Genomic DNA, 26,002 nt, shown 5'->3' with positions numbered 1-26,002 from the left:
ACATACACCATCTTTCCTTCTCCAAGGTCAATTAAGGATAATATGGTGTGTTTATCCTTTATTAAGGACCGGCCCTAGGATGTGCAGGGTCCAAGGCAGCATGCGGGGCCTCAATACAGTAAGCGATGAGCAAGGCCCCAAAGCCAAAAAAAAAAAAAATAAAAAAAAAAAAAATAAATACTTTGCAGAGTTGATTTCCTGACAGCGCGGGGCACAAGGCAGTTGCATCGTTCGCCTTGCCCTAGGGGCGGGACTGTCTTTATTAGTCCTAATTTAAATAAAACAAAGGTAATATATGTTCTAAACTAAATGCTTTTTTGCTTTAAAGCACTTATGAGACACATGAATTAATCAAAAGTCGGGTTTAAAATAGTCTTACATTATGTAAGGTAGTTATCTTAGTGAACCGAGAATAGTGTCACGGCATCATTACAGTCCGTGCAAGTATTATACTTGCGGAAGCTCCAAGACACATGCGCATCGGTAATAGCAACCGTGTCAACATTAATGGCGGGATGTACTGATATCGTTATTGATACATTTTTGGAATAATCACACAAAATGACACTTAATCCACTTGCCAATCCCAAGGGAGTGAATTTATTGTGTGAACTTTGTCAAAAGCCTGCATTTATTCAATGCACAAAGTGCAGAGTCACATATTATTGGTAATTAATGGATTCATATAACGATTATCAGTTCTAATGGATACATTATAAGGAAGATGATGATGATGATAATAATGATCCACTGTGACGTAAATGATTGTAACCATACTCTTGTTGTTTTTATTGCATATTTACCTATATTTTCACTGTAGATGTATTTTCAAATATTTTTGTCCGAAGACAAATTCTGTATTGTGATTTTAAAAATAGCATATGCGTACAATGCACAGCAATCGATCAGCATTAACACAGATATAAAAAAATGCACAAAACTTTGTCATTTAATTGAGTTATTTACAAATTCTAACCTGATTGTCGCCAAGGAGTCCCAACCGCTGTCAACTTTTTGATGTTTCATATGAAACAGGAGCCTCTTTAGTTACACGGTCATCAAATTTGCATGGGCTAGTCTATGTTTCCAAGCAACAGACTATGTGAATTAGTTCACTTTCTTTGATAATCTCAATATATCCATAATTTTTTAAGGTAAAATCTCCATGAACACATGCAGGAGTTCCTCCTATTTATTTGTTCAATTTTATTAGCAATATTAAAACTAGACTTTGCAAACTTTGGATGCAGACAACACAGTTTTTACTGAAATGGAGTGTTTTATAAACCAGAAAATGACTGTGAGCAGTCTGTCTGATTGTTTTCATTGAGAGATTCCATTTGTTTTGAATACTGATAAGTTGATTATAGTGTTAAGGACATTTTTGCAACTGTCAGGTTATAAATTATAATTCAGTAAATGAAATGACCAAGTTTTGTTCATTTTTTATAGCCTTGATGTTTTTTGCTTTTAAAATCAGTTGGTGAGGACAAACAAGCGGATGTGTGAATAGTAAAGAGACTGAGTTTGTCTTGGTCTTCTTTTGTAGTTCTGTTTAGGTTGTGCTTGAAGAAATGTGTGTGGGTGATTTGGATTTTTAATGTAGCTTTAACAGTTTTTCAGTCATATCGCTACATTGTCTGCAGTGTGGCAGTTTATAGTGATGTATAGCACTGGCGCATCATGGCACAGACATGTAGCAGGATGTCCCAGTCAATTACATTATCCTGACTTCAGGCTGCCCAGTCCTAACACTAACCTCTTAATGTTGAGTGCCAAGTGAGGCAGCTGTTATTACCATTTTTATAAGTCTTTAGTATGACTTGGCTGGGGATCAAACCCACAACCTCACGCATCCGAGATGGACGCTCTAACCACTAGGCCACTGGAGCAGTAATGAAGAAATATAATGAAACTGTGATCATATAACCATAAATATCAAACATGAGATGAATGAGAAGAATATCTTACAAAGAAAAAGATAAGTTGTTGTGTATTGACTCCAATTCTAAAAGTGTTGAGGTGTTAGGCCAGTTTTTATGTATGGTGATGAATATTATTTATTATTGTTATTATTATTGTTCATCATCATGATCTTTGCTGACTGTCAACATTATCAGCTTCATTGTGGAAAAGAGATTAAATGTCATTATTTTACCTTATAGTGGAGTTGAACATCAAAAGGCAGATTGGCTTGGGATACATGAAAAAGTATGTCAGAACTTGATCTCACTACGGCAAAATGAACCCTTCTTGGCATCAGAGGAAGAGAGACAAAATAGGCAAAGACAGCTTCTCCACAAAAAGGTACTGGATTTTTATTTTAACACGAATGATAATTATTTACATGAACGTTTTTTTAGGCTGTTACTTGCTAAAAGTTGTAAATTTGCATGCTATACAGAGTTTTTCTCATTGGGACTTGTACTTCTTCTTCTAATAGACCTTGAAAACTCTTTTGACTCTGTTGGCCATGGCCATTCATAAAGTATTAGACTTTTTACATTTGAACAGAACAGAAAGTTTATTCAGGACTTTAGGCCTTTGGCCCATAATATATAATTTAGTAAATTGAGTATAATACACAGTGCACCATAAACAGTATAGTAAAATACATTAGTCTACTTGCTGATATTGATGCTTTTCATTTATTAGTTTTACCCTTTACCTCATGCAAGCGCCTTTTGATGCCTCTACTCCATTCACATGGAAGCACCCTTTGACGCCTCTACTCCATTTGCATGAAAGCTCCTTTTGACGCCTGCTGTGAACATCAGCCATTTTAAGCTGGTTTTTGTAGCACCACCTTCGGGGGAAACCCACATTAGATACTACATTCATTTCTGTTAATGGCCATTACATCAGATCACGTGGTCACTGTTTATGCTCTGGACAAAATCTGCTATTTAAAGTAATTGGGTCATATTCTTCAATACTCTCCAAAATGGAGGTTGTGGATTTCATTCAGTACTTATGAAGTTTTCAAGATTAGAATCACAACTATAAAAACTTCAGTAACTTAGGTAAAGGCTATGATATTGATGTAGGCAGCAATTAGTTTTTATAAATTATCAAATTCAGATGACTTAATGATGTAGTCGCAGACAAAAAACTTGTAAATTTTGAATATGAGAAATGGCAGCTACAGTTGGTCATGTGGCTTCACTGACTTGATGGTGAACAAATTCTCTCAAGATTTTAAAGCACATAAAAAATTCTTCCATGAAAAACATATACACAGCTATAACAATCAGACTTTACTCTTAAATTTGTCTGCACATAATAGTGCTGTACCAAAAATGTAAAATGGTTAAAATTGCTGTTAAACGTAACATACACTACATTGCTTAACAGTTAACAGGCAGGCCTATGTGTATGGAGTAGAATAGGTAACAGCTCTTCTACTTATAGTGCACTGCACTGGGTAACTTTGCTCTATGAGGTAAAGGGTTAAAAGCGAAATATATACAATGTTTTGAAACATTTGTAATAAGGCTTATGTTTTGAGTGCACATACAATTTATCTACTAAAGGGTTGATATCATATATCTTGTCAAGGTATTTCCATCAAAAAATCATATAAGAAATACATATACTTAGTCTTACAAAATGATACTCATCTTTTACACAGTTGATATTTTCTGTAAGATGTAATTTTCAATCTCTTTGATCACTTTCAGTTTTAGTTTGCATTCTTCATTCAATCATGAAATCATGTTTAGAACATAAAAAAGATGCAAATACTTTTCAGAAAATGAAAGGTCGATCTAATGTTAAATATTTCTCCACCAGGAATCAAATAGATATCTGAACATTAAAGAAAACTGTTTTATCCCCTATTTTTGTGCTAACCATGCATTACCAAAACCATGAGAGAAAAAGCATTTTTAACTTTACTGGCCCATATGCTTTTGCCAGCATCATCCAGTCTTTTTTAACATAATATAACATTGGAAGGGATATCTGCTTGCTGGCATATGTATAATTTTCTTCTGGTACTTTATATATTTGAACATATAAGTTGGGCTCAAATGTATCATCCACATTCACCAAGACTAGCAAAATTATTGACAGTATTGACACATTAAGATATATTTTACAAAATCTGTGTTTGATTGCTTCTATTTCTAGTGAATGTTCCTACCGCCAATTGTCTGAACCATAATACTGTATAACGTTAGTTTCACTGTAGCATAATATATTTTAAATATATCCTGTGTATGTAATTTTCCAAAAATATGTCTTGATACCTATAATTCCAGATAGTGCTTTCAACGTTTGTGATGTCAATGGCAGCTTTGACTTATTCAACTTCAATATGAAAAGCAACCCCATGTATTTATAAAATGACACTGTTTAAGAAGGTTTGCCCCAATAATACCAACACTTTTAATTTCTCAGAAAGTCACCATTTCAAAAGACAATTATTTTTGTTTTTGCTAGATTAATTTCCATTCCTGTTTGAAACAAAATTCAAATGTGGCATAAAAATGGAATATACCTGTTTCACAAAAAGAACAAATGATGCATTTTTGTTGTTTGACATTAGTAGGGGCAAGATGATCACCTCTGTCTCTGTATTTTTGTTGTGCATAAATACTGGCTGACAGGATCAGGAACAATCCAAATATTAAAGGAGTACCAGTAAATAATTCAGAATATATTATCTCACAATATGTAGATTATACTTCACTCACTTTGGATGGCTCGGAAAAGACCCTGTATCTCATTTATCATTTCTCAGGCCTTGGTATAAGTATTGAAAAATCAAAACCAGTCTGGACTGGTAATAGAACAGGTAGTACTGTATATACTTGCTTATAAGCCTGTTTCCATGTAAGCTGACCTCCCAAACTGAATAGGTATAAACACATAAAATGTGAATGATCCACATATAACCCAACCCATATGTCCAGCCATTGTAAAAAAATCTTGTTATTCTATCTGAATGGATGGTCATCTTCACATGGGGTTTCAGTACAGGAGGTCCTGGAGGTTCAGGTTAGTTATGTGACCTTGTCATCGTCTGTCAGCAATAACTATATATATATATATATATATATATATATATATATATATATATATATATATATATATATATATATATATATACTGGTAGTCAAGAAGAAAACTTAAAAATTGTCAAGTTAGATCTTGTCCCATTGATAAGCTGACTTCAGAATCCCTTCTTCCATGGTTTAATTTGTCTTAATTTATTTGGCTTATATGTGAGTATATACAGTGATATTAAATATTGCCCAAAATACCATTTAGATTGGGATTCATCAGAATTTGTTTACCTAGCCATAAAATGTACAGTTGTAAAATGGAACGTAGAATTTGACAGTTTAAATGGATAGATGGAGCAAGCTTTCTCCTTGTGTCATAAAGTAACCAGATGTCTTAGATATATAAATGAATTCAGGCATGTTTTGCACAGAATTTTGGCAACAAAACTGTTTAGAAAATTAATATTATAAAAAAATTCAAATAATTTGTGCACTCCCCGCAATACTTCTCCGGAAATTTAATCAGATCTTTGACTGAAGTGTCCAAAAACAATCTGTCTTGAACAGGTTTATTGCTTTCACTAATTAAAAGTACTACACACTGGTGGTCATGAAGAGTTCAGTAGTTTCTCTTCAGTTCTAGCAAAACTGTCTTGAGTCTGCTTCTCCTTGACTTCACCCACTAGACTTGTTTGGTACAAATCATCTGTGTAGAGATTATCAACATTGATGTAATACCTGGTTGATATCCTCCTTTTTTCACCAAAGCTAGGCTCTATGTGTTTCACCTGATTTTGTACAGGCCTGCAGCATAACCTTTATTCATGGATCTTCAGACCTTTTGTATTCTTGAATAGTTTTCAACTGTGGGATTTAGCATCCATTACTATACCTGTCAATGTCCATTGAACAAGCCTTTGATTCTTCCCCCTCTCAGAAGGCTTTGGGGGTGTTCATGTTTCTGTGTAGTGGATGCCCCATTAAGAGGACTGCATGAAGGGATGCCAAACTCTCATGCCCAAGAGCTAGTCTTTCCTAGCTGTCATCTATCCCTGCAACATCACCGATCTATCCTCAGTTGCCTTGCAGCCTTTCCTGGCCATCACTGCTTATCCAGAAGAATAAATATTGTAATACAGTGTCTCTACTGCTGTACCACCATGATCATCAGTTTGGACAATCTATCACTGGGAGCAACCTCAGGGTGGCAAAATTGATTAGAGTCACTACCTGTTTGTGGTAGACAGCCAGTTCTTGTCTTCACACTTCATCCATAGACAACTAGATGTTCTTTCTCCAGTTTTGCCCAGTGCCTGAACTGCCACTTTATTGTTTGTCCCTGTCATCCCAAGAACAATTAGCACCTGTCAGAGTGACTGAGTAGGAAACCCTCTTCATCCAGTCTCTACTGGAAACAACCAGGTACTCCCTCCTCTGCTCTTGCCTGACATTTATTTAGCAAACTGTGATGGGCAAAGAAAATCTGACTCTTATAAACAGATGGCCTTGGAGGCAACGATTCAGACAGGTTCGACTGTATTTTGTCCAGTGTTGTTGATAACATGTTAAAAAGCCATATTTCAGCATTCATGCATTTTATTACTGTAAGATTTTTTGGGTCATTTTCTTCACTTTAACCCTAGAATCGTCAATGCTTTCATTTCCTATTGATTATTTTGCAAGTGAGGACACCTGTCTGATTGGATATAGTGTTTTCAATGTCTGCATCTTTCATACAGCCATCGTATATCAGCAGATTTTCAGCTGTGCTCTCATTGTAACCTTCACATACTGTAACAATAGACCCCTCCACCCCACCCCCTCCGACATTGGTTGTACTTTGGAGAAGTGGCCTAAATATCTTATTTAAGAGATAAATTTCCTTTTCATGAAATAAATGAGACTTACCATATGTGGCTGTGCTTAACATAGTGCCATATTTTAGGAATCGAAAGAATAGAGTTTACTTGTATTGTCTTGTCAGATGGAAATAATACAAGTTAATTTGGTTGTGTCTTGGAAAGCTATTCCAGTTTTAGATGGTATGGTGTGAATAAATTGTTTCCAAATGTTAGATATAAAAATAGAAATTCTTTTGATTATGAAATCACAAGCAGTAATTAATGCATCACAGTCAATTTGTCTTTGCTCCTTATTCTTGTCTCTCACCTTTTTATTAAAAAAATTTGAACGTTCAACAAAATTAAATGTCAAAGAAAAAACCCAAAGCACTGAAGTTTAGAAGAGTATTTTTGCTTTATATATGGAGTTTTTACTTCCCAGCACTTCTTATAGATTTAAAGTGAATGAAAGGCATGCTTAAGATGACACAAAAACTGCTGTCCACTTTCCTGTCTTTTTCCAGCCTGAAAGTATTCAGTTCTTTTTAATCACTTTTTTGCCAATTCACAGAAAGCAATGATAGATCTAACAAGGACTACAGGTCAGAAGTTACTTTTTGAAGGAAAACATGAGCAGGCTGTTCCAGCTGCTATGCAGTCTCTCCGATTTGCCATTGATGTTCATGGACTCGCAAGCATTGAGCTTGTACCTTCTTATCTCATACTGGGTGAGGCTAGTATAGGTAAGTTAATATGACATATTACTCTGGCAGAATAATTAATTGTTAATTTCATTGTTAGGGGAAAACAAAGAAAATGTTAGGGAAACTTGACCTTGGTTATGCATACCTTTGGTACAAACCAGTGACTTTAAAATATGGACTATGGCAATTTTGACTTTCATTTTCCTTTAAAGATGTTTCAAGATTCAGAGTAAAGACAACAACCTTGCATGTCATATTCCTTCTTAAAATATTTAACATACATAAGGTATGACAGACACACACTGTTTTTGCACATAGATGAAATGTTTTATGTCACTGAGTCTGATGCACTTTTTCCGATTTAGAAATAGCAACTACATTATAAGACTTTATTAGTAAGAGCAAATATTTGTATGTTGAATACATTTTTGTTTAATTTTATGACATAAAAATTTAGCCAAAGATTACCTTTAAATTTAAAACGTCAGACCTCTATTAATCACTCTATCAGCAATTTCAATTTCATCCACGGACCTATGTTAATCACTCTATTAGGAATTTCAATTTCTTCCACAAACCTCTGTTAGGAATTTCAATTTCTTCCACAAACCTCTGTTAATCACTCTATTATGAATTTCAATTTCATCCACAGATCACTGTTAATCACTCTATTAGGAATTTCAATTTCTTCCACAAACCTCTGTTAATGACTTTGTTAAGAATTTCAATTTTGTCCACAGACCTCTGTTAATCACTCTGTTAGGAATTTCTATAATGTCCACAGACCTCTGGGCAGATGATACTACACTGTCTGAGATAGGTAAAACCAAAACTGTACTTGAAAATAGTTTACAAGATGCTCTAAACAGACTTAAAGCATGGTACAAGAAAAACAGTATGATCATAAATACAGAAAAAATAAAAGTTACATTGCAACAAAAATGAGCAAGCTAGATAGCAACAAACCCCAGGTTCTGTTTTACAATGTGAGCCTTAATATGACCTCTCATAAAAAAGTTCATGTATTCGTAGATAACAATCTTACTTAATTGGTCTGTTCACATTAAACATGTTTCAAAAAAGGTTAATTCTTATCTTTGGCTACTGAAGAAAATAAAAACATACATTCCTCTTCAGTATAGACTCATCCTTTATAAAATTTACATTTAGCCATATCTGGACTATTGTAATGTAATTTGGGGTAATGCCTCTAATTCAAACATAACAATACTTTTAAGACTCCAAAAGAGGGCGTGCCATTTAATTCTAGAAAACTTCATTGACATTTTCCAGGATGCAATGAATAATATAAAGATTTGAACAATTCATGAAATAATATTTATTAGAAAGTCTAAATTGAAATTGATGTGTAAAGTATACAGAAAAGCCATTCTTTTATATCTAGTAAGCAATATCTTTCACCAAATAGATGCTGATGGAACTCCAAATTTAATGTCCATTAAAAGTAATAATTACATTAAACAATAAGACCAGAGAAAGAATTGTTTAAATGAAGTTTTCAATGTACTGGTCCTCTGGAATGGAACAACATTCCCAGTGACATAAGGCAGGTTCCTACCATTTCTTCTTTTCATAATTAATATCTCAAATGAATGAAATCTTAAGACAGTTGAATAGACCTAGTAATATAAATAAATATCATCTGTTTTTCTGTACTTCTGCAGCATTTTCACAGTTGAATTTTTCAATGCATGGTGATATTTTCTATTTTATATATGTTTTACTGTTCACAGATGTCTGTGCATATGTTGTAGGCTTGATATTTTGATTTAGTGTCAAGCCTGACTCTTTACATTATGATGTACATAATGTACACGACAGCTAGAAAGCCTCAAGGTAGATTAGTTATGTAACTACTTGCATTACCTTCTGTATATAAAGTGTTTATTATTATTATTATTATTATTTATTATTATTAATTTTTATTATTATTAAGTTTATTATTTCATCTTATAATTATCCACTAATATATGCAGCTGTAGATAAGTCCTACTTATGGCATTTTATTTTTATGCAAATGTTGAAAGTGTAATTAAAGGGTCTTGTGATTATGATAATAACAAATTGCATAACACTAAACATTTATTCTCAAGACATCAAATAATCAACATCAAAACCATCAAGTAAAAATACATTTTGATTAATAATCAATTTACATTTGTTAACTATCAGTATTTAATAAGTACTAAGCTTTTGTTTTATATTGCTTGCACAACAAATCTGTACATTTTTACACAGTGTACCATGAACAGCTACAAAAAAATTCACAGTAAATTAGCATTAATTTGATTACTTGTTTCTAAATAGGTCTTGGTCGTTTGTCGCAGGCAGAGGAATATTTAGCCCAAGCTCAGTGGACAGTGCTGAAGACTCCTGAGTGCTCTAATTCAATTAAATCTAGACTATACAGAAATCTAGGACTTCTTCATGCGGCAAAGGGGGAATATGATGAGTCTCTGAGACAGTTAGCAAATGATGTAAGAACTATAATTAAGATTTCTGCAGATCTTAGGAGTTGTCCTGAAAATTCACCTTTTTAAGGCACATTTTATTTTTGTAATTTACTTTGCATTATAAATTTCTCTGAACAAGAAATGAAACTAATTAAAATATGAAATTTAACCATTATGAAATTGTATCTAAGAGTATATTTTACTTATTTCGTTGTCTGGCACTTTGTTTAGTATAAAATTGTTGTGTTAATATGTACACTAATTCAGTTTAGCTGTGTACAAATAAAATTGAAGTCTTTAAAATGGAACCACTTGAGCTATATATTGCAAACTGGAAGCTACTCAACTTGAAACATGTTTCAGTTAGTTTCATATTTGGAAATGCTTGTCAACAAATTGACCTTTAGCATTTTCCATTTACCAATATTGCCAGTAATATCATTGTTGCCAAAGATTGGAACATGGTGTCATCACTGTTCTACAATCTGATGATGTGGAATACTATTACTGATTTGTAAAAAAAAATACTGGAACAAACAAAAATTTATACTTAGAAATTATTAATTTAATGTTTCTATGAAAACAGCATCTGGATTTTATTTTTTGAATTCATTAAAATGTACACATGTTATTTGCATGTGCTTTGAGCACAGTTCATGCTCTGGAAATACAAATGCAATCAACAATTAAAAAATGAAAATATAGCATGCTGCAGATTATCATGTATTATTTTTGGAATATTAAGCCCAAATGAAACAAATACATGTAACTGCAAAAGTTGATAAATGCAAACAAATTATCACAATAATATTTTTATGTTCATACTCAGATAAAAACATAACATATTAAATCAATGTACAACCACTATCTCTGTCTGTACTACTAATACTACTACTACCATTTTACTACTAATGCTACTAATGCCATTTCTCCTTCTACTTCTGTCTGGTACTAATGCTACTAATGATATTTCTACTTCTACCTCTGTTTACTACAAATGCTACTACTGCCATTTCTACTTCTACCTCTGGTACTAATGCTACTAATGACATTCCTACTTATACGTCTGTCTGTACTACTAATACTACTAATGCCATTTCTACTTTGACCTGTTTGCTACTAATGCTACTACAGCCATTCCTACTTCTACCTCTGTTTACTACTAATGCTACTAATGACATTTCTACTTCTACCTCTGTTTACTACTAATGCTACTAATGACATTTCTACTTCTACCTCTGTTTACTACTAATGCTACTAATGACATTTCTACTTCTACCTCTGTTTACTACTAATGCTACTACTGCCATTCCTACTTCTACCTCTGTTTACTACTTATGCTACTAATGACATTTCTACTTCTACCTCTGTTTACTATTAATGCTACTAATGACATTTCTACTTCTACCTCTGTTTACTACTTATGCTACTAATGACATTTCTACTTCTACCTCTGTTTACTACTAATGCTACTAATGACATTTCTACTTCTACCTCTGCCTGCAATACTAATGCTACTAATGACATTTCTACTTCTACCTCTGTTTACTACTAATGCTACTAATGACATTTCTACTTCTACCTCTGTTTACTACTAATGCTACTAATGACATTTCTACTTCTACCTCTGTTTACTACTTATGCTACTAATGACATTCCTGCTTCTACCTCTGCCTGCAATACTAATGCTACTAATGCCATTTCTACTTCTATCTCTGTTTACTACTAGTGCTACTAATGACATTCCTACTTCTACCTCTGCCTGTACTACTAATGCTACTATGTACTAAAGTCTACTACTGCCATTTCTGCTTCCACCTCAGTCTGTACTACTAATGATACTATAATCACTACTAATTCTACTTCTGTCTGTACTATGAATGCTACAACTGCCATTTCTGCTTCTATCTCTCTTGACTACTAATGCAACAACTATTACTACTGCTTCTACTTGTCTGTACTATTAATGCCTGGCTCTAAAGACCATATTTTCCATACAAGGTTTGAATTAGACTTTGTAAACAGGCTTATATCATCAAGATTTGAGATAAGCACAATTATGAGTGAGATCATTGCATGTAAATGAAGTGATCTTGTATTTAATTGGTTGGACTTGTCAGCATTCAGACCACTCTACTTTAGATAAGATTTTGATCAGACTTATTTAATAGTATTATATCATCAAGATGTTGAATGAATTGGATTACAAACAAAAATCTCACATATTTATGAACCTATCTTGTGTCTGATTGGCTGAGCCTGTTTCAACTCAGGAGACTGCATTTTGTTCAGATTTTGCTGGTAAATAATATTATTACATTATGGTGTAAGACAGGTTCTGTAATAAGTGAGATCTGTAAAAGTTTAATGAGATGATTTTCTTTCTGATTGCTAAACGTATGTGTTCAGAGACTATAATTTCCACCTGAATTTGATAAAACTTTGTAAGTGGGTTGATAGCATCAATAGTTTGAATTACTTCAATTATGAGTGAAGTCTATGCATACTTATTATGCTTTTTATCACAAAAGAATTTCAATCAAACTATAGTAAATAAATAAAATTAACATACTCTGAATGATGGGAGGTACTTTAGTTAAGTCATGTTCTTACAATACTACATAAGCCTGCTTTGTGGAATGGTCAACTGTTGTTATGTAAGACAGGTTTCTGATGTCCAACCCACATGAACTTCATGTCATTAAGTGGGTTTGAGTTTCAAAGGTATGGTACATTTTGCATAAAAGAACCAAATTGCTTTCTTACACTAAAACATATAGCATTTTCACCAGAAATAGATGGCATTGCTCACCCCCTTCCCTCCAAAATAAGTTTGCTTCTTTTGGGTCTGGTAAAAATATGGATTTTTATAAGCAGTTTGCTTCATTAGCCATAACTGGCATAGTTTAATTATCTTTATTGTTATAGTTTGACACTAATTTTTTCACCAAGGTGTTAGTAGAAATAGTGATACTTGATACATTTGTTATACATAATTTCCAATTATTTCATAACTTTACTATTTTTTTGTCATCTTCAAATTGCATTTTCGTCAGTTTCGAGGAATTCATTCACAAGTGGCAGTAGGCTTGGCATGTTGACATTTTGGCAACACGCTGTAACAGTTCTGTTCTTATAATCAGTTTATTGGTGGCATAATTGGCAAGGAAATGCAAATACATGTAGAATGTTACCCTGATCTGGGGAAACAGGAAATAGAAGGTCTTAAGGCATTGTATGCAAGCATGGTAATACTGTCATTCAATGTTGAAATACTGTCTTGCAGTGTGGAAATAGTGTCATGCATTGTGGAAATACTGTCATGCAGCATCAAAATGGTGTCATGCAATATTGAAATACTGTCGTGCAATGTGGAAATAGTGTCACGCAACATGAAAATACTGTCTTGCAGTGTGGAAATAGTGTCATGCAATGTGGAGATACTGTCATGCAATGTGGAAATAGTGTCATGCAATGTGGAAATAGTGTCATGCAATGCTATTTAAACCACTGAGGATATATTACAATTAACCACATTGATATTTAGCTATTCCACCTACCAGTAAATATCCACCTAGGGGAGTAGATTTACATTTTTCTTCTGTCCCACAACTTTGGAAAGTAAAAATCTGAAAGGTGCATTTGTCTTAAATTTTTTTAATTTGCTTGGTCCTAAGGTTCACACCTAGTCCCAGTGAATAATACTCATTCCTTTTTCATTTCTTCCCTCCTTGATAAGTTTATTGTAAAAATTTAGTCTTGACCAGTATACTAATTTGTTTCAAACAATGTTGAATACTATAAATTCTAAGCCATAATATTGTAGAATCAATAATTTTTTTAAATTTGGAAACTGCAGCATGTCAAAATAGTGTCATGCACGAATGAATGATCAAAATGTATAGTTAGATAATAACTTTTTCTGTGAAAAACATCCAGGTATATTAAATTGTAACCATTTCTATGGAGCATGCATATATCTTTTAAAAATCCAGTTTCATGGCAAAAGTTATGATTGTACTATTTTCTGCACAGAAAAATAGTTATTAATGGCATGAAATTTATAACATTTAGGACACTTGTTGCATTAAATATAAACAAGCTAACTTCCATTTCTGAACCAATCCAAGCAATAGTAATTGAGTTATCAAAATTCAGTGTTTCTGTGTAATATGCATATTTTAGTTTTATGGGACCTAATATCAAAGTCAATTTATGCTCCAATCATTTATATAACTATATAATGTAACACAATGTCATGATTCGAGTTACTTACCTTTAAATGTAACACAATGTCATGATTCCAATCACTTATCTATTAATGTAACACCATGTCAAGATTCCAGTCATTTACCAATCAGTGTAACACCATGTCATTATTCATATCACTTACCTATTAATTTAACACCATGTCAAGATTCCATTCATTTACCAATCAGTGTAACACCATGTCATTATTCATATCACTTACCTATTAATTTAACACCATGTCAAGATTCCATTCATTGACCTATTAATGTAACACCATGTCATGATTCCAGTCATTAACCAATCATTGTAACACCATGTCATGATTCAAATCACTTACCTACTAATGTAACACCATGTCAAGATTCCTTTCATTTACCTATTAATCTAACACCATGTCATGATTCCAGTCATTTACCAATCATTATAACACCATTCCATGATTCCAATCACTTACCTATTAATGTAACACCATGTCAAGATTCCATTCATCTATGGTACATATTAATGTAACACAATGTTATGATTCCAATCACTTACCTATCAATGTAACACAAATGTCATGATTTCAATAATTTACTTGCAAATGTAACACAATGTCATGATTTATGGCAGGCAAAAACTGTGATTGCTATTAATCCCAGGTAAATATATAAAGAAAGGTTGAATTGGTGTAGCTGTTTTACAGCAAACATTTCTTCCTTGCTAAAAATGTGAGATTTTACTACGTATTCTACTGCAATACCTATCTACCTTTGCATGTACCTGTAGATTTACCATGCATCAGAAGAATTTGGAACTGATGACATCAGGACATCTGGTGGATACTTTCATATGGGCAATGTATTTTACCGGCAAGGCAGAATTGATATAGCTGATTCTCTATATAGACAAGTAAGTTCTTGGCCCAATTTCACCAAACAAAATCTTAAAGTTTATGTCTAGACTTAAGACTTTGGATTGGTTGAATTTAAGTCAGACTTTAATTTCAGCCAATGAAATTTCTTGATTCTTAACTTAAGTTGAAATTCAGACTTGATTCATTCTCTGGTAATGGGGTAATTTAGGGTAACATACTTTGCAAAAATTGAAATTGACAGTTTCCTGACATGAATGAGTAATGATTGTCATGGTAACATCAAGTTAAAAATGAAATAGGAAAAACATATAAAATGTCAGAATCATTTTGAGGTCTCCATTTATTTTTACTTTATTAAGAGACAAGTGATTCATTTTGTATTTCAGGTTTAAAGACAAATAACCACCTGAAAATCAGCACCCATGAATCAGTATTACCAGAAATTCTATAAAAATAATACTAATTGTGACATTTAAAAATTAATACTTTCTCAAAATCTTAATATGCACAAAAGATTAAAAATTTTTTTATCAAGACTTATCTTTATGATTTTCATGATTGTGTCTTTTATGTGAATTGTTTTAAAACATGACATAAAACTATCAGTTTGTCGTCTTTAATCAGATCATAGATTATCTCAGTACTAAATAAAGAGTTTTATTGGCAACATCAAGATCTGACCTAGAAGCCATAAAGCCTCTGAGCTTTAATTTTATTTTCATCATTCACAAATCATGTTACTTATGAAAGGTCATTTATGATTGGCTGAAAGTGGAAACTCAATTTCGGATCCAGGTTCACAGATCTGAGGTCTACAGGACTCAATTTCCCAAAATTTTACAGCACATGAAATTTCCAACAAAATGGGATTTTTGCAAGAAGTAGATAAAATGCAATGGATGAAAAATAAAGTGTTAGGTTTTGAATTGTGCAACTAGAAGTTCGTTTATTCCTCAATGTTTTGTCAGAGATGAAATTAAGTGGAGCATATTATGGTGTAAAATAATTCATTCTTAATCAATTATTTATCTGTAATGCCTGCTTAATGTTCAGTGAATAACTCATATTGCCAAACCAAGCAAAAGCAAAATGCTTTGTCATTTTATTTATGGAGAACATAATGTTCACCGGTACTGTGTAGTATCAGATTGCATCGGCATAGAGTTTTAGCAAAACACAAATCTTGATTCATATATTTATATTGTTTCTTTCATGTGAGTTTTACAGATTTACGTCAGGAACATATTCTTTAAGAACAAATTATTTTTTTCATTTCTAAAGTAAGAATATCAATCAAATGCAATTATAAAATTTGTACTTTTTTCAGTTTTCATTCGGGCCTCACTGTTTCATTGTTTTTAATTGAATCAGTTAATTTTTGGACACTGTTAAGATGACAGATATTTTTCATATTCAAGTTTTTGGAATTCAGAGTAAAAATACATTTATTACATCTTTGAAACAAGTGTCTTTGAAACAAGTGTTTAAATGTTAAAACAAACCAGTTAATGTTAATTGATGCAATTTGTTTTGTATGAAGGGGTGCATTTTTTTTTGGACATTTACATTTGTAGCAGTTATCACTTTGAATTGCAGTATGTTGAAAATTTTATTTTAATTACCAGTAATTATCATTTACAAAGTTTATTTTCATTTGCAACTTAGTGTAAACATAAAGGTTGACAAACTTGTAATGCGTCACAGCATAAACATACAGTTAAACAAATTTTTAATGTCACAGTATAAACATACAGGTAAACAAATTTCCAATGAGTCATAGTGTAAGCATACAGGTTGACAAATTTTTAATGAATTATAACATAAACATACAGTAGACAAATTTCTAATGATTTGATAATCTAAATTTGCATGTTTCTCATATCGAAATATCTCCAAAAAGTAATGTATATACATGAATTTTTTTATGTCTTGCATATGAATTAAGATTGGGATTTTAAATTGTAATCAAGAAATTATTTTATTTGCACTTGACAATTAAAATTGAAATAGAAACACGTAGTCATTTCATTTTTTTATATGTACATGCATAATGGAGGCAATTACTTTAAAATAAATGTGTATGCTGACAATTGGATATGACAGCATTAAAATGGAGTTTTATCAAGAAATGATGATAAGATTAATACATTTACCCAAACTACACCAAATTATTTTCATGTTCAGTTTGCACATGTTGGAATTTAAAGTAAAATATGACAATGATTAGGCAATGACACATTTACCTGACCCTTGTCTCTAATAGTAGGCAGTCTTATTTCTTGCAAAGAAAAGTTTTCATTGAATATGTATTAAAAATGTGGGAAATATCTTGAACAATCTTCAAAAGGACAAATAACGTCAGACTGATACAGAATTTAGAGGGGGGAGTCCTATCAACAGATAACTGCAATGAGAGGAAAATGTTTCATAAATGATTTTGAAATCTTTCAAACATGGTTTTCTTTTAACTACTAATATTCAAATATTTATGCTTAAAATGAATTACTTTTCCTCATTTTTCTATTCTCTTGGGAAAAGAAAAGAAACAAGAATAAAGAGAAAACATTGGCAAATTTTATATGCATGAAAACTACTTGCATGATTTTTCTCCAGTCTCCTGCCATTTTTGGAGAAAAATGTCCAAATTATTTGCTGGAGAGGTTATAAAATGTGTTCAAACATTTACATGGTGATTAACAGGAGTTAACCTTTACGAAGGTTCACTGTATCATGAAAATGCCTTGCCTGTGGATGCTGACATGTGCAACAGAAATCAAGGGAACAAAAAATAAATTTTCCATTTGAAATGGTTGGAAATTTATATTGTGCATCTAGATGCTTCTTCCTTTCTCTTTTGCAATTTAAAACTGAAAGAAATAACAGTTTTTCAGTCATATTGCTATGATGTCTGCAGCGTGACAGTTTATAGTGATGTCTAGCACTGGGGCATCATGCCGCAGACATGTAGCATTATGTCCCACCCAGGCAGCTGTTAATACCATGTTTATAAGTCTTTGGTATGACTTGGCTGGGGCTCAAACCCACAACCTCCCACATCTGAGGCAGATGCTCTAACCTCTTAGGCCACCAGAGTAGTTATATATACCAGTGAGTATCATCATAAATTATAGCAACGAGTAACATCATATATTTAAAGAAAATCAAGTATAATGACCCTAACCATTATGCTGTCCTTGGACTAAATTTTTTATGAGGTTGTTGTACATTGTGAAATTATATGCATTGAGTAATAAAATGGTGTCAGTGCACTCCCACACCTGTCATATATAATATAAACCACTTTATACTAGAGTGCCTTGTAGTGACCGAGTATTATATTGCTTGGTCAGTTTAATTTATTAATCAAACCTATTTTTGGAAACAACTGATTCATCATCCTTGCAGGTAACCGATATTTGGTATACCCATTTATACAAGGTTGTGAAGGTCAGGACAAGGACGCCAGCAACACCGAAAGGGATTGGTCCATTGATAAGTGAAATGTCAGAGGAAGAAGAAGAGGGTCTAGGTAATTTCACTAGATTTTCAATGGAAGGAAAACCTTTTACAATTTTCATTCAGTAAAATTTGATTTATATTTCTAACAGTCATCCATTCATCTCTGAATTAATGTATCATTCCATTTTTTAGTATCTGTAGCTGCCTTAATTTGGATGATACCATTTGTTATCTACTTACTTTCGTATATGTTTAAGTACCTAGTAATACATCCATGGATATAACTGTAATGTAGTCGAGCTGACCCTTTGAGACCGGGCAGGGTTTTAAAGAAACAATAAACATGTTCGTGGATGACAAATGACAATATATTAAACACTGGTACTAATGATATGAAAATAACACAGAAAAGCATATACAATGAATATAAAACACATACAAAATACACTTTGACTACTATGTCACATTCAAGTAGTCAAAAAGTTCTAGAAACTCCATGTAAACTTCATGTACACTAATATCTCTAGCTAACGTTCATATAAACAAATACTTGTTGCAAACCCATATAATCAACTACTGGTTGCAAACATTTATGTAGTCAGACACTACTGTCATAATTCACATGTAGTCAAACCACTACTTGTTACAGTAAAACCTGTTATGAGAGACCGCCCCTTCTGCCAACCAAAAGCGGTCTCTCAAGACAGGTGGTCTCTCATAAGAGGTGTGTGAAAATGGACTGGTTTTCAGGGTCAATAGTTAGCATTGTTGAAAAATAAATAATACCCATACTCACTGTACATGTATCATATCCTTTATTCATGAATCTTGTTAAATAATGCATGCATTCCTCTCAAAATATCTTTATATAATAAAGATATACATCTATCAAACGAGAATAAAATTTATATTTCAACATCACATTAATATATACAAAAAATTAACAGTTAGATATGATGTATATATCTTATTTTATACACTTATTCACTTGTTTTTTTTTTTAAAGAAATCCATTATACTTCTTTGTTGACATGTTTTACTCAGCTATTTGGTCTGAACATGTATCTCAATTATTGCCCTTTCATGAATCAACTTCCCACTTACTGGTATGTTTTTACTCCTTGCGACACAAAACCACTCCCATACTCGCTCGTTCAGATCTCCGTAAACTGTCCGTCGTGCCGTGGCATATTTCCTCTGTGCTTGTGCACCTTTCCGCCATTCGTTTCTAATGGACTTCTTGTCTTTGATTACATTTTGAACTTGCGTTTTACCGACGCTTAAGCTGACTGCTATTGTGCGAGCAGTCTCCCATTTTTCATTTCTTTCAATGACATTAATCCTTTCTTCCAGTGTTAAAATTTTTCTTTTTTTCAGCGGAGATTCTGCCGTTGTTATTAGTGTTGACGTTATAAAGACTATCGGTTTTGATCAGGTTTTGGGGAATTGTGGAATAAATATATATTATGTACCAATGAATGAAACCAAAAGACATAATTAACTCATCAGGAAACAATACTGTACATTTATTCTGAGACGAAGTTTAAATCAACAGCGTTATAGCTCGATAAACAAATGTTCCGACCATCTGCACCCACGTAAACAGATTGTGGCTTGGTGAAACACTAACAAAAGAAATAAAAAATAATTTTAAAAAAATCCGGAAATGATTCTCACTTACTAGTATTAAAGACAATGAGCTCATTCACCCTCCAGGCATTATGGATTAACTGGAAAGCAAACGACGTACTCAAACCAACACTGAAGCCCTTTCAAACGATTTCTCACTTGGACATAAGGACTACCGGCGTTTTGTGAGTTTTCATACAGATAAAGAAAAAATACAAACCTCTAAATTGACTGCGTATATCCATCATTACTCCCTTTGATGTTACTCTTACTGGCTATTCACACGACTTCGGCACTACAATGGCGGTTAGTGACATGTACTTTAGTCTGGTTTACTGCAGTTTACAAATGACACCGTACGCTGGAGTTGTAAATTTCACAAAACTGGTACTGTAGTAAGACAAATTATTTTTAAATACTTTATTAGAGCAATCTTTGCTATTTATGCAGTCTTTGTTACAAAGGATTAAATGATGGTTAGAGGTGTTTATCCCGATATATGCTTGTTCAACTATAGTGTTATTTAATGTGTACTTTGTTTGCATACTACATTTATCCCGAGCTCTAGTGTTTACAAAGGATTAAGTTAAGGTCAGTGGTGTCAATCTGTTTTGATTTTTTGGCGATGCGGTCGTTCATAGCAGTGTCAAAATGCATATTTTGCCAAGAAATCGCGGTCGCTGGTCGCGTTCAGTAGGTGGTCGTTCATAACAGAGCGTTTATATAGTAAAATCGATCCGTGCATTACGATTGTGGTCGGAAATGACAGGTGGTCGCTCATAGCAGAGGTCGCTCATGACAGGTTTTACTGTATTGTTCTTTTACTTGTAGTCAGTACACTACTTGTTATTGTACTTTACTTGTAGTCAATACACTACTTGTTATTATGCTTTACTTGTAGTCAATACACTACTTGTTATTGTCCTTTTACTTGTAGTCAATACACTACTTGTTATTGTCCTTTTACTTGTAGTCAAAACACTACTTGTTATTGTCCTTTACTTGTAGTCAATACACTACTTGTTATTGTCCTTTTACTTGTAGTCAATACACTACTTGTTATTGTCCTTTACTTGTAGTCAATACACTACTTGTTATTGTCCTTTTACTTGTAGTCAAAACACTACTTGTTATTGTGCTTTACTTGTAGTCAATACACTACTTGTTATTGTTCTTTTACTTGTAGTCAATACACTACTTGTTATTGTCCTTTACTTGTAGTCAATACACTACTTGTTATTGTCCTTTTACTTGTAGTCAAAACACTACTTGTTATTGTGCTTTACTTGTAGTCAATACACTACTTGTTATTGTTCTTTTACTTGTAGTCAATACACTACTTGTTATTGTCCTTTACTTGTAGTCAATACACTACTTGTTATTGTCCTTTTACTTGTAGTCAAAACACTACTTGTTATTGTGCTTTACTTGTAGTCAATACACTACTTGTTATTGTGCTTTACTTGTAGTCAATACACTACTTGTTATTGTTCTTTTACTTGTAGTCAATACACTACTTGTTATTGTCTTTTTACTTGTAGTCAATACACTACTTGTTATTGTCCTTTACTTGTAGTCAATACACTACTTGTTATTGTCCTTTTACTTGTAGTCAAAACACTACTTGTTATTGTGCTTTACTTGTAGTCAATACACTACTTGTTATTGTTCTTTTACTTGTAGTCAAACCACTACTTGTTATTGTCATTTTACTTGTAGTCAATACACTACTTGTTATTGTCCTTTTACTTGTAGTCAATACACTACTTGTTATTGTCCTTTTACTTGTAGTCAATACACTACTTGTTATTGTGCTTTTACTTGTAGTCAAAACACTGCTTGTTATTGTGCTTTTACTTGTAGTCAAACCACTGCTTGTTATTGTCCTTTTACTTGTAGTCAAACCACTGCTTGTTATTGTCCTTTTACTTGTAGTCAATACACTGCTTGTTATTGTTCTTTTACTTGTAGTCAATACACTGCTTGTTATTGTTCTTTTACTTGTAGTCAATACACTGCTTGTTATTGTCCTTTTACTTGTAGTCAATACACTGCTTGTTATTGTCCTTTTACTTGTAGTCAATACACTACTTGTTATTGTCCTTTTACTTGTAGTCAATACACTACTTGTTATTGTCCTTTTACTTGTAGTCAATACACTACTTGTTATTGTCCTTTTACTTGTAGTCAATACACTACTTGTTATTGTCCTTTTACTTGTAGTCAAAACACTACTTGTTATTGTCCTTTTACTTGTAGTCAATACACTGCTTGTTATTGTGCTTTTACTTGTAGTCAATACACTGCTTGTTATTGTCCTTTTACTTGTAGTCAAAACACTGCTTGTTATTGTGCTTTACTTGTAGTCAATACACTGCTTGTTATTGTCCTTTTACTTGTAGTCAGTACACTACTTGTTATTGTCCTTTTACTTGTAGTCAATACACTACTTGTTATTGTCCTTTTACTTGTAGTCAAAACACTACTTGTTATTGTCCTTTTACTTGTAGTCAAAACACTACTTGTTATTGTCCTTTTACTTGTAGTCAAAACACTACTTGTTATTGTCCTTTTACTTGTAGTCAATACACTACTTGTTATTGTCCTTTTACTTGTAGTCAATACACTACTTGTTATTGTCCTTTTACTTGTAGTCAATACACTACTTGTTATTGTCCTTTTACTTGTAGTCAATACACTACTTGTTATTGTCCTTTTACTTGTAGTCAATACACTACTTGTTATTGTCCTTTTACTTGTAGTCAATACACTACTTGTTATTGTCCTTTTACTTGTAGTCAATACACTACTTGTTATTGTCCTTTTACTTGTAGTCAATACACTACTTGTTATTGTCCTTTTACTTGTAGTCAATACACTGCTTGTTATTGTCCTTTTACTTGTAGTCAATACACTGCTTGTTATTGTCCTTTTACTTGTAGTCAATACACTGCTTGTTATTGTCCTTTTACTTGTAGTCAATACACTGCTTGTTATTGTCCTTTTACTTGTAGTCAATACACTGCTTGTTATTGTCCTTTTACTTGTAGTCAATACACTGCTTGTTATTGTCCTTTTACTTGTAGTCAATACACTGCTTGTTATTGTCCTTTTACTTGTAGTCAATACACTGCTTGTTATTGTCCTTTTACTTGTAGTCAATACACTGCTTGTTATTGTCCTTTTACTTGTAGTCAATACACTGCTTGTTATTGTCCTTTTACTTGTAGTCAATACACTGCTTGTTATTGTCCTTTTACTTGTAGTCAATACACTGCTTGTTATTGTCCTTTTACTTGTAGTCAATACACTGCTTGTTATTGTCCTTTTACTTGTAGTCAATACACTGCTTGTTATTGTCCTTTTACTTGTAGTCAATACACTGCTTGTTATTGTCCTTTTACTTGTAGTCAATACACTGCTTGTTATTGTCCTTTTACTTGTAGTCAATACACTGCTTGTTATTGTCCTTTTACTTGTAGTCAATACACTGCTTGTTATTGTCCTTTTACTTGTAGTCAATACACTGCTTGTTATTGTCCTTTTACTTGTAGTCAATACACTGCTTGTTATTGTCCTTTTACTTGTAGTCAATACACTGCTTGTTATTGTCCTTTTACTTGTAGTCAATACACTGCTTGTTATTGTCCTTTTACTTGTAGTCAATACACTGCTTGTTATTGTCCTTTTACTTGTAGTCAATACACTGCTTGTTATTGTCCTTTTACTTGTAGTCAATACACTGCTTGTTATTGTCCTTTTACTTGTAGTCAATACACTGCTTGTTATTGTCCTTTTACTTGTAGTCAATACACTGCTTGTTATTGTCCTTTTACTTGTAGTCAATACACTACTTGTTATTGTCCTTTTACTTGTAGTCAATACACTACTTGTTATTGTCCTTTTACTTGTAGTCAATACACTACTTGTTATTGTCCTTTTACTTGTAGTCAATACACTACTTGTTATTGTCCTTTTACTTGTAGTCAATACACTACTTGTTATTGTCCTTTTACTTGTAGTCAATACACTACTTGTTATTGTCCTTTTACTTGTAGTCAATACACTACTTGTTATTGTCCTTTTACTTGTAGTCAAAACACTACTTGTTATTGTGCTTTTACTTGTAGTCAATACACTACTTGTTATTGTTCTTTTACTTGTAGTCAATACACTACTTGTTATTGTCCTTTTACTTGTAGTCAATACACTACTTGTTATTGTCATTTTACTTGTAGTCAAAACACTACTTGTTATTGTCCTTTTACTTGTAGTCAATACACTACTTGTTATTGTCCTTTTACTTGTAGTCAAAACACTACTTGTTATTGTCCTTTTACTTGTAGTCAATACACTACTTGTTATTGTCCTTTTACTTGTAGTCAATACACTACTTGTTATTGTCCTTTTACTTGTAGTCAATACACTACTTGTTATTGTCCTTTTACTTGTAGTCAATACACTACTTGTTATTGTCCTTTTACTTGTAGTCAATACACTACTTGTTATTGTCCTTTTACTTGTAGTCAATACACTACTTGTTATTGTCCTTTTACTTGTAGTCAAAACACTACTTGTTATTGTCCTTTACTTGTAGTCAATACACTACTTGTTATTGTCCTTTTACTTGTAGTCAAAACACTACTTGTTATTGTGCTTTACTTGTAGTCAATACACTACTTGTTATTGTTCTTTTACTTGTAGTCAATACACTACTTGTTATTGTCCTTTACTTGTAGTCAATACACTACTTGTTATTGTCCTTTTACTTGTAGTCAAAACACTACTTGTTATTGTGCTTTACTTGTAGTCAATACACTACTTGTTATTGTCCTTTTACTTGTAGTCAAAACACTACTTGTTATTGTGCTTTACTTGTAGTCAATACACTACTTGTTATTGTTCTTTTACTTGTAGTCAATACACTACTTGTTATTGTCCTTTACTTGTAGTCAATACACTACTTGTTATTATGCTTTACTTGTAGTCAATACACTACTTGTTATTGTCCTTTTACTTGTAGTCAATACACTACTTGTTATTGTCCTTTTACTTGTAGTCAAAACACTACTTGTTATTGTCCTTTACTTGTAGTCAATACACTACTTGTTATTGTCCTTTTACTTGTAGTCAATACACTACTTGTTATTGTCCTTTACTTGTAGTCAATACACTACTTGTTATTGTCCTTTTACTTGTAGTCAAAACACTACTTGTTATTGTGCTTTACTTGTAGTCAATACACTACTTGTTATTGTTCTTTTACTTGTAGTCAATACACTACTTGTTATTGTCCTTTACTTGTAGTCAATACACTACTTGTTATTGTCCTTTTACTTGTAGTCAAAACACTACTTGTTATTGTGCTTTACTTGTAGTCAATACACTACTTGTTATTGTTCTTTTACTTGTAGTCAATACACTACTTGTTATTGTCCTTTACTTGTAGTCAATACACTACTTGTTATTGTCCTTTTACTTGTAGTCAAAACACTACTTGTTATTGTGCTTTACTTGTAGTCAATACACTACTTGTTATTGTGCTTTACTTGTAGTCAATACACTACTTGTTATTGTTCTTTTACTTGTAGTCAATACACTACTTGTTATTGTCTTTTTACTTGTAGTCAATACACTACTTGTTATTGTCCTTTACTTGTAGTCAATACACTACTTGTTATTGTCCTTTTACTTGTAGTCAAAACACTACTTGTTATTGTGCTTTACTTGTAGTCAATACACTACTTGTTATTGTTCTTTTACTTGTAGTCAATACACT

General features: G+C 32.6%; 1 protein-coding gene across 1 annotated transcript in view; it reads left to right on the top strand.

The window, feature by feature from the left end:
- Nucleotides 1–506: 506 nt before the first annotated feature.
- The window catches only part of LOC149781735 (zinc finger MYND domain-containing protein 12-like), a 45,335-nt gene continuing 19,839 nt past the window's right edge, over nt 507–26,002 (top strand). Inside the window, exons 1-6 of the mRNA XM_089935846.1 lie at nt 507–668; nt 2,166–2,307; nt 7,422–7,593; nt 9,883–10,052; nt 15,048–15,170; nt 18,541–18,664. Coding sequence (XP_089791972.1) covers nt 562–668; nt 2,166–2,307; nt 7,422–7,593; nt 9,883–10,052; nt 15,048–15,170; nt 18,541–18,664 — 838 coding nt within the window. The 5' untranslated portion in view covers nt 507–561. The remainder of the gene's footprint in view (nt 669–2,165; nt 2,308–7,421; nt 7,594–9,882; nt 10,053–15,047; nt 15,171–18,540; nt 18,665–26,002) is intronic.

Source organism: Sinohyriopsis cumingii, chromosome 15, assembly GCF_028554795.1.
Source record: "Sinohyriopsis cumingii isolate HCF-2022 chromosome 15, ASM2855479v2, whole genome shotgun sequence".
Lineage (NCBI taxonomy): Eukaryota > Metazoa > Mollusca > Bivalvia > Unionida > Unionidae > Sinohyriopsis > Sinohyriopsis cumingii.
Note: the sequence above shows the minus strand (reverse complement) of the source record. Positions and strands in the feature narration are given on the sequence as shown.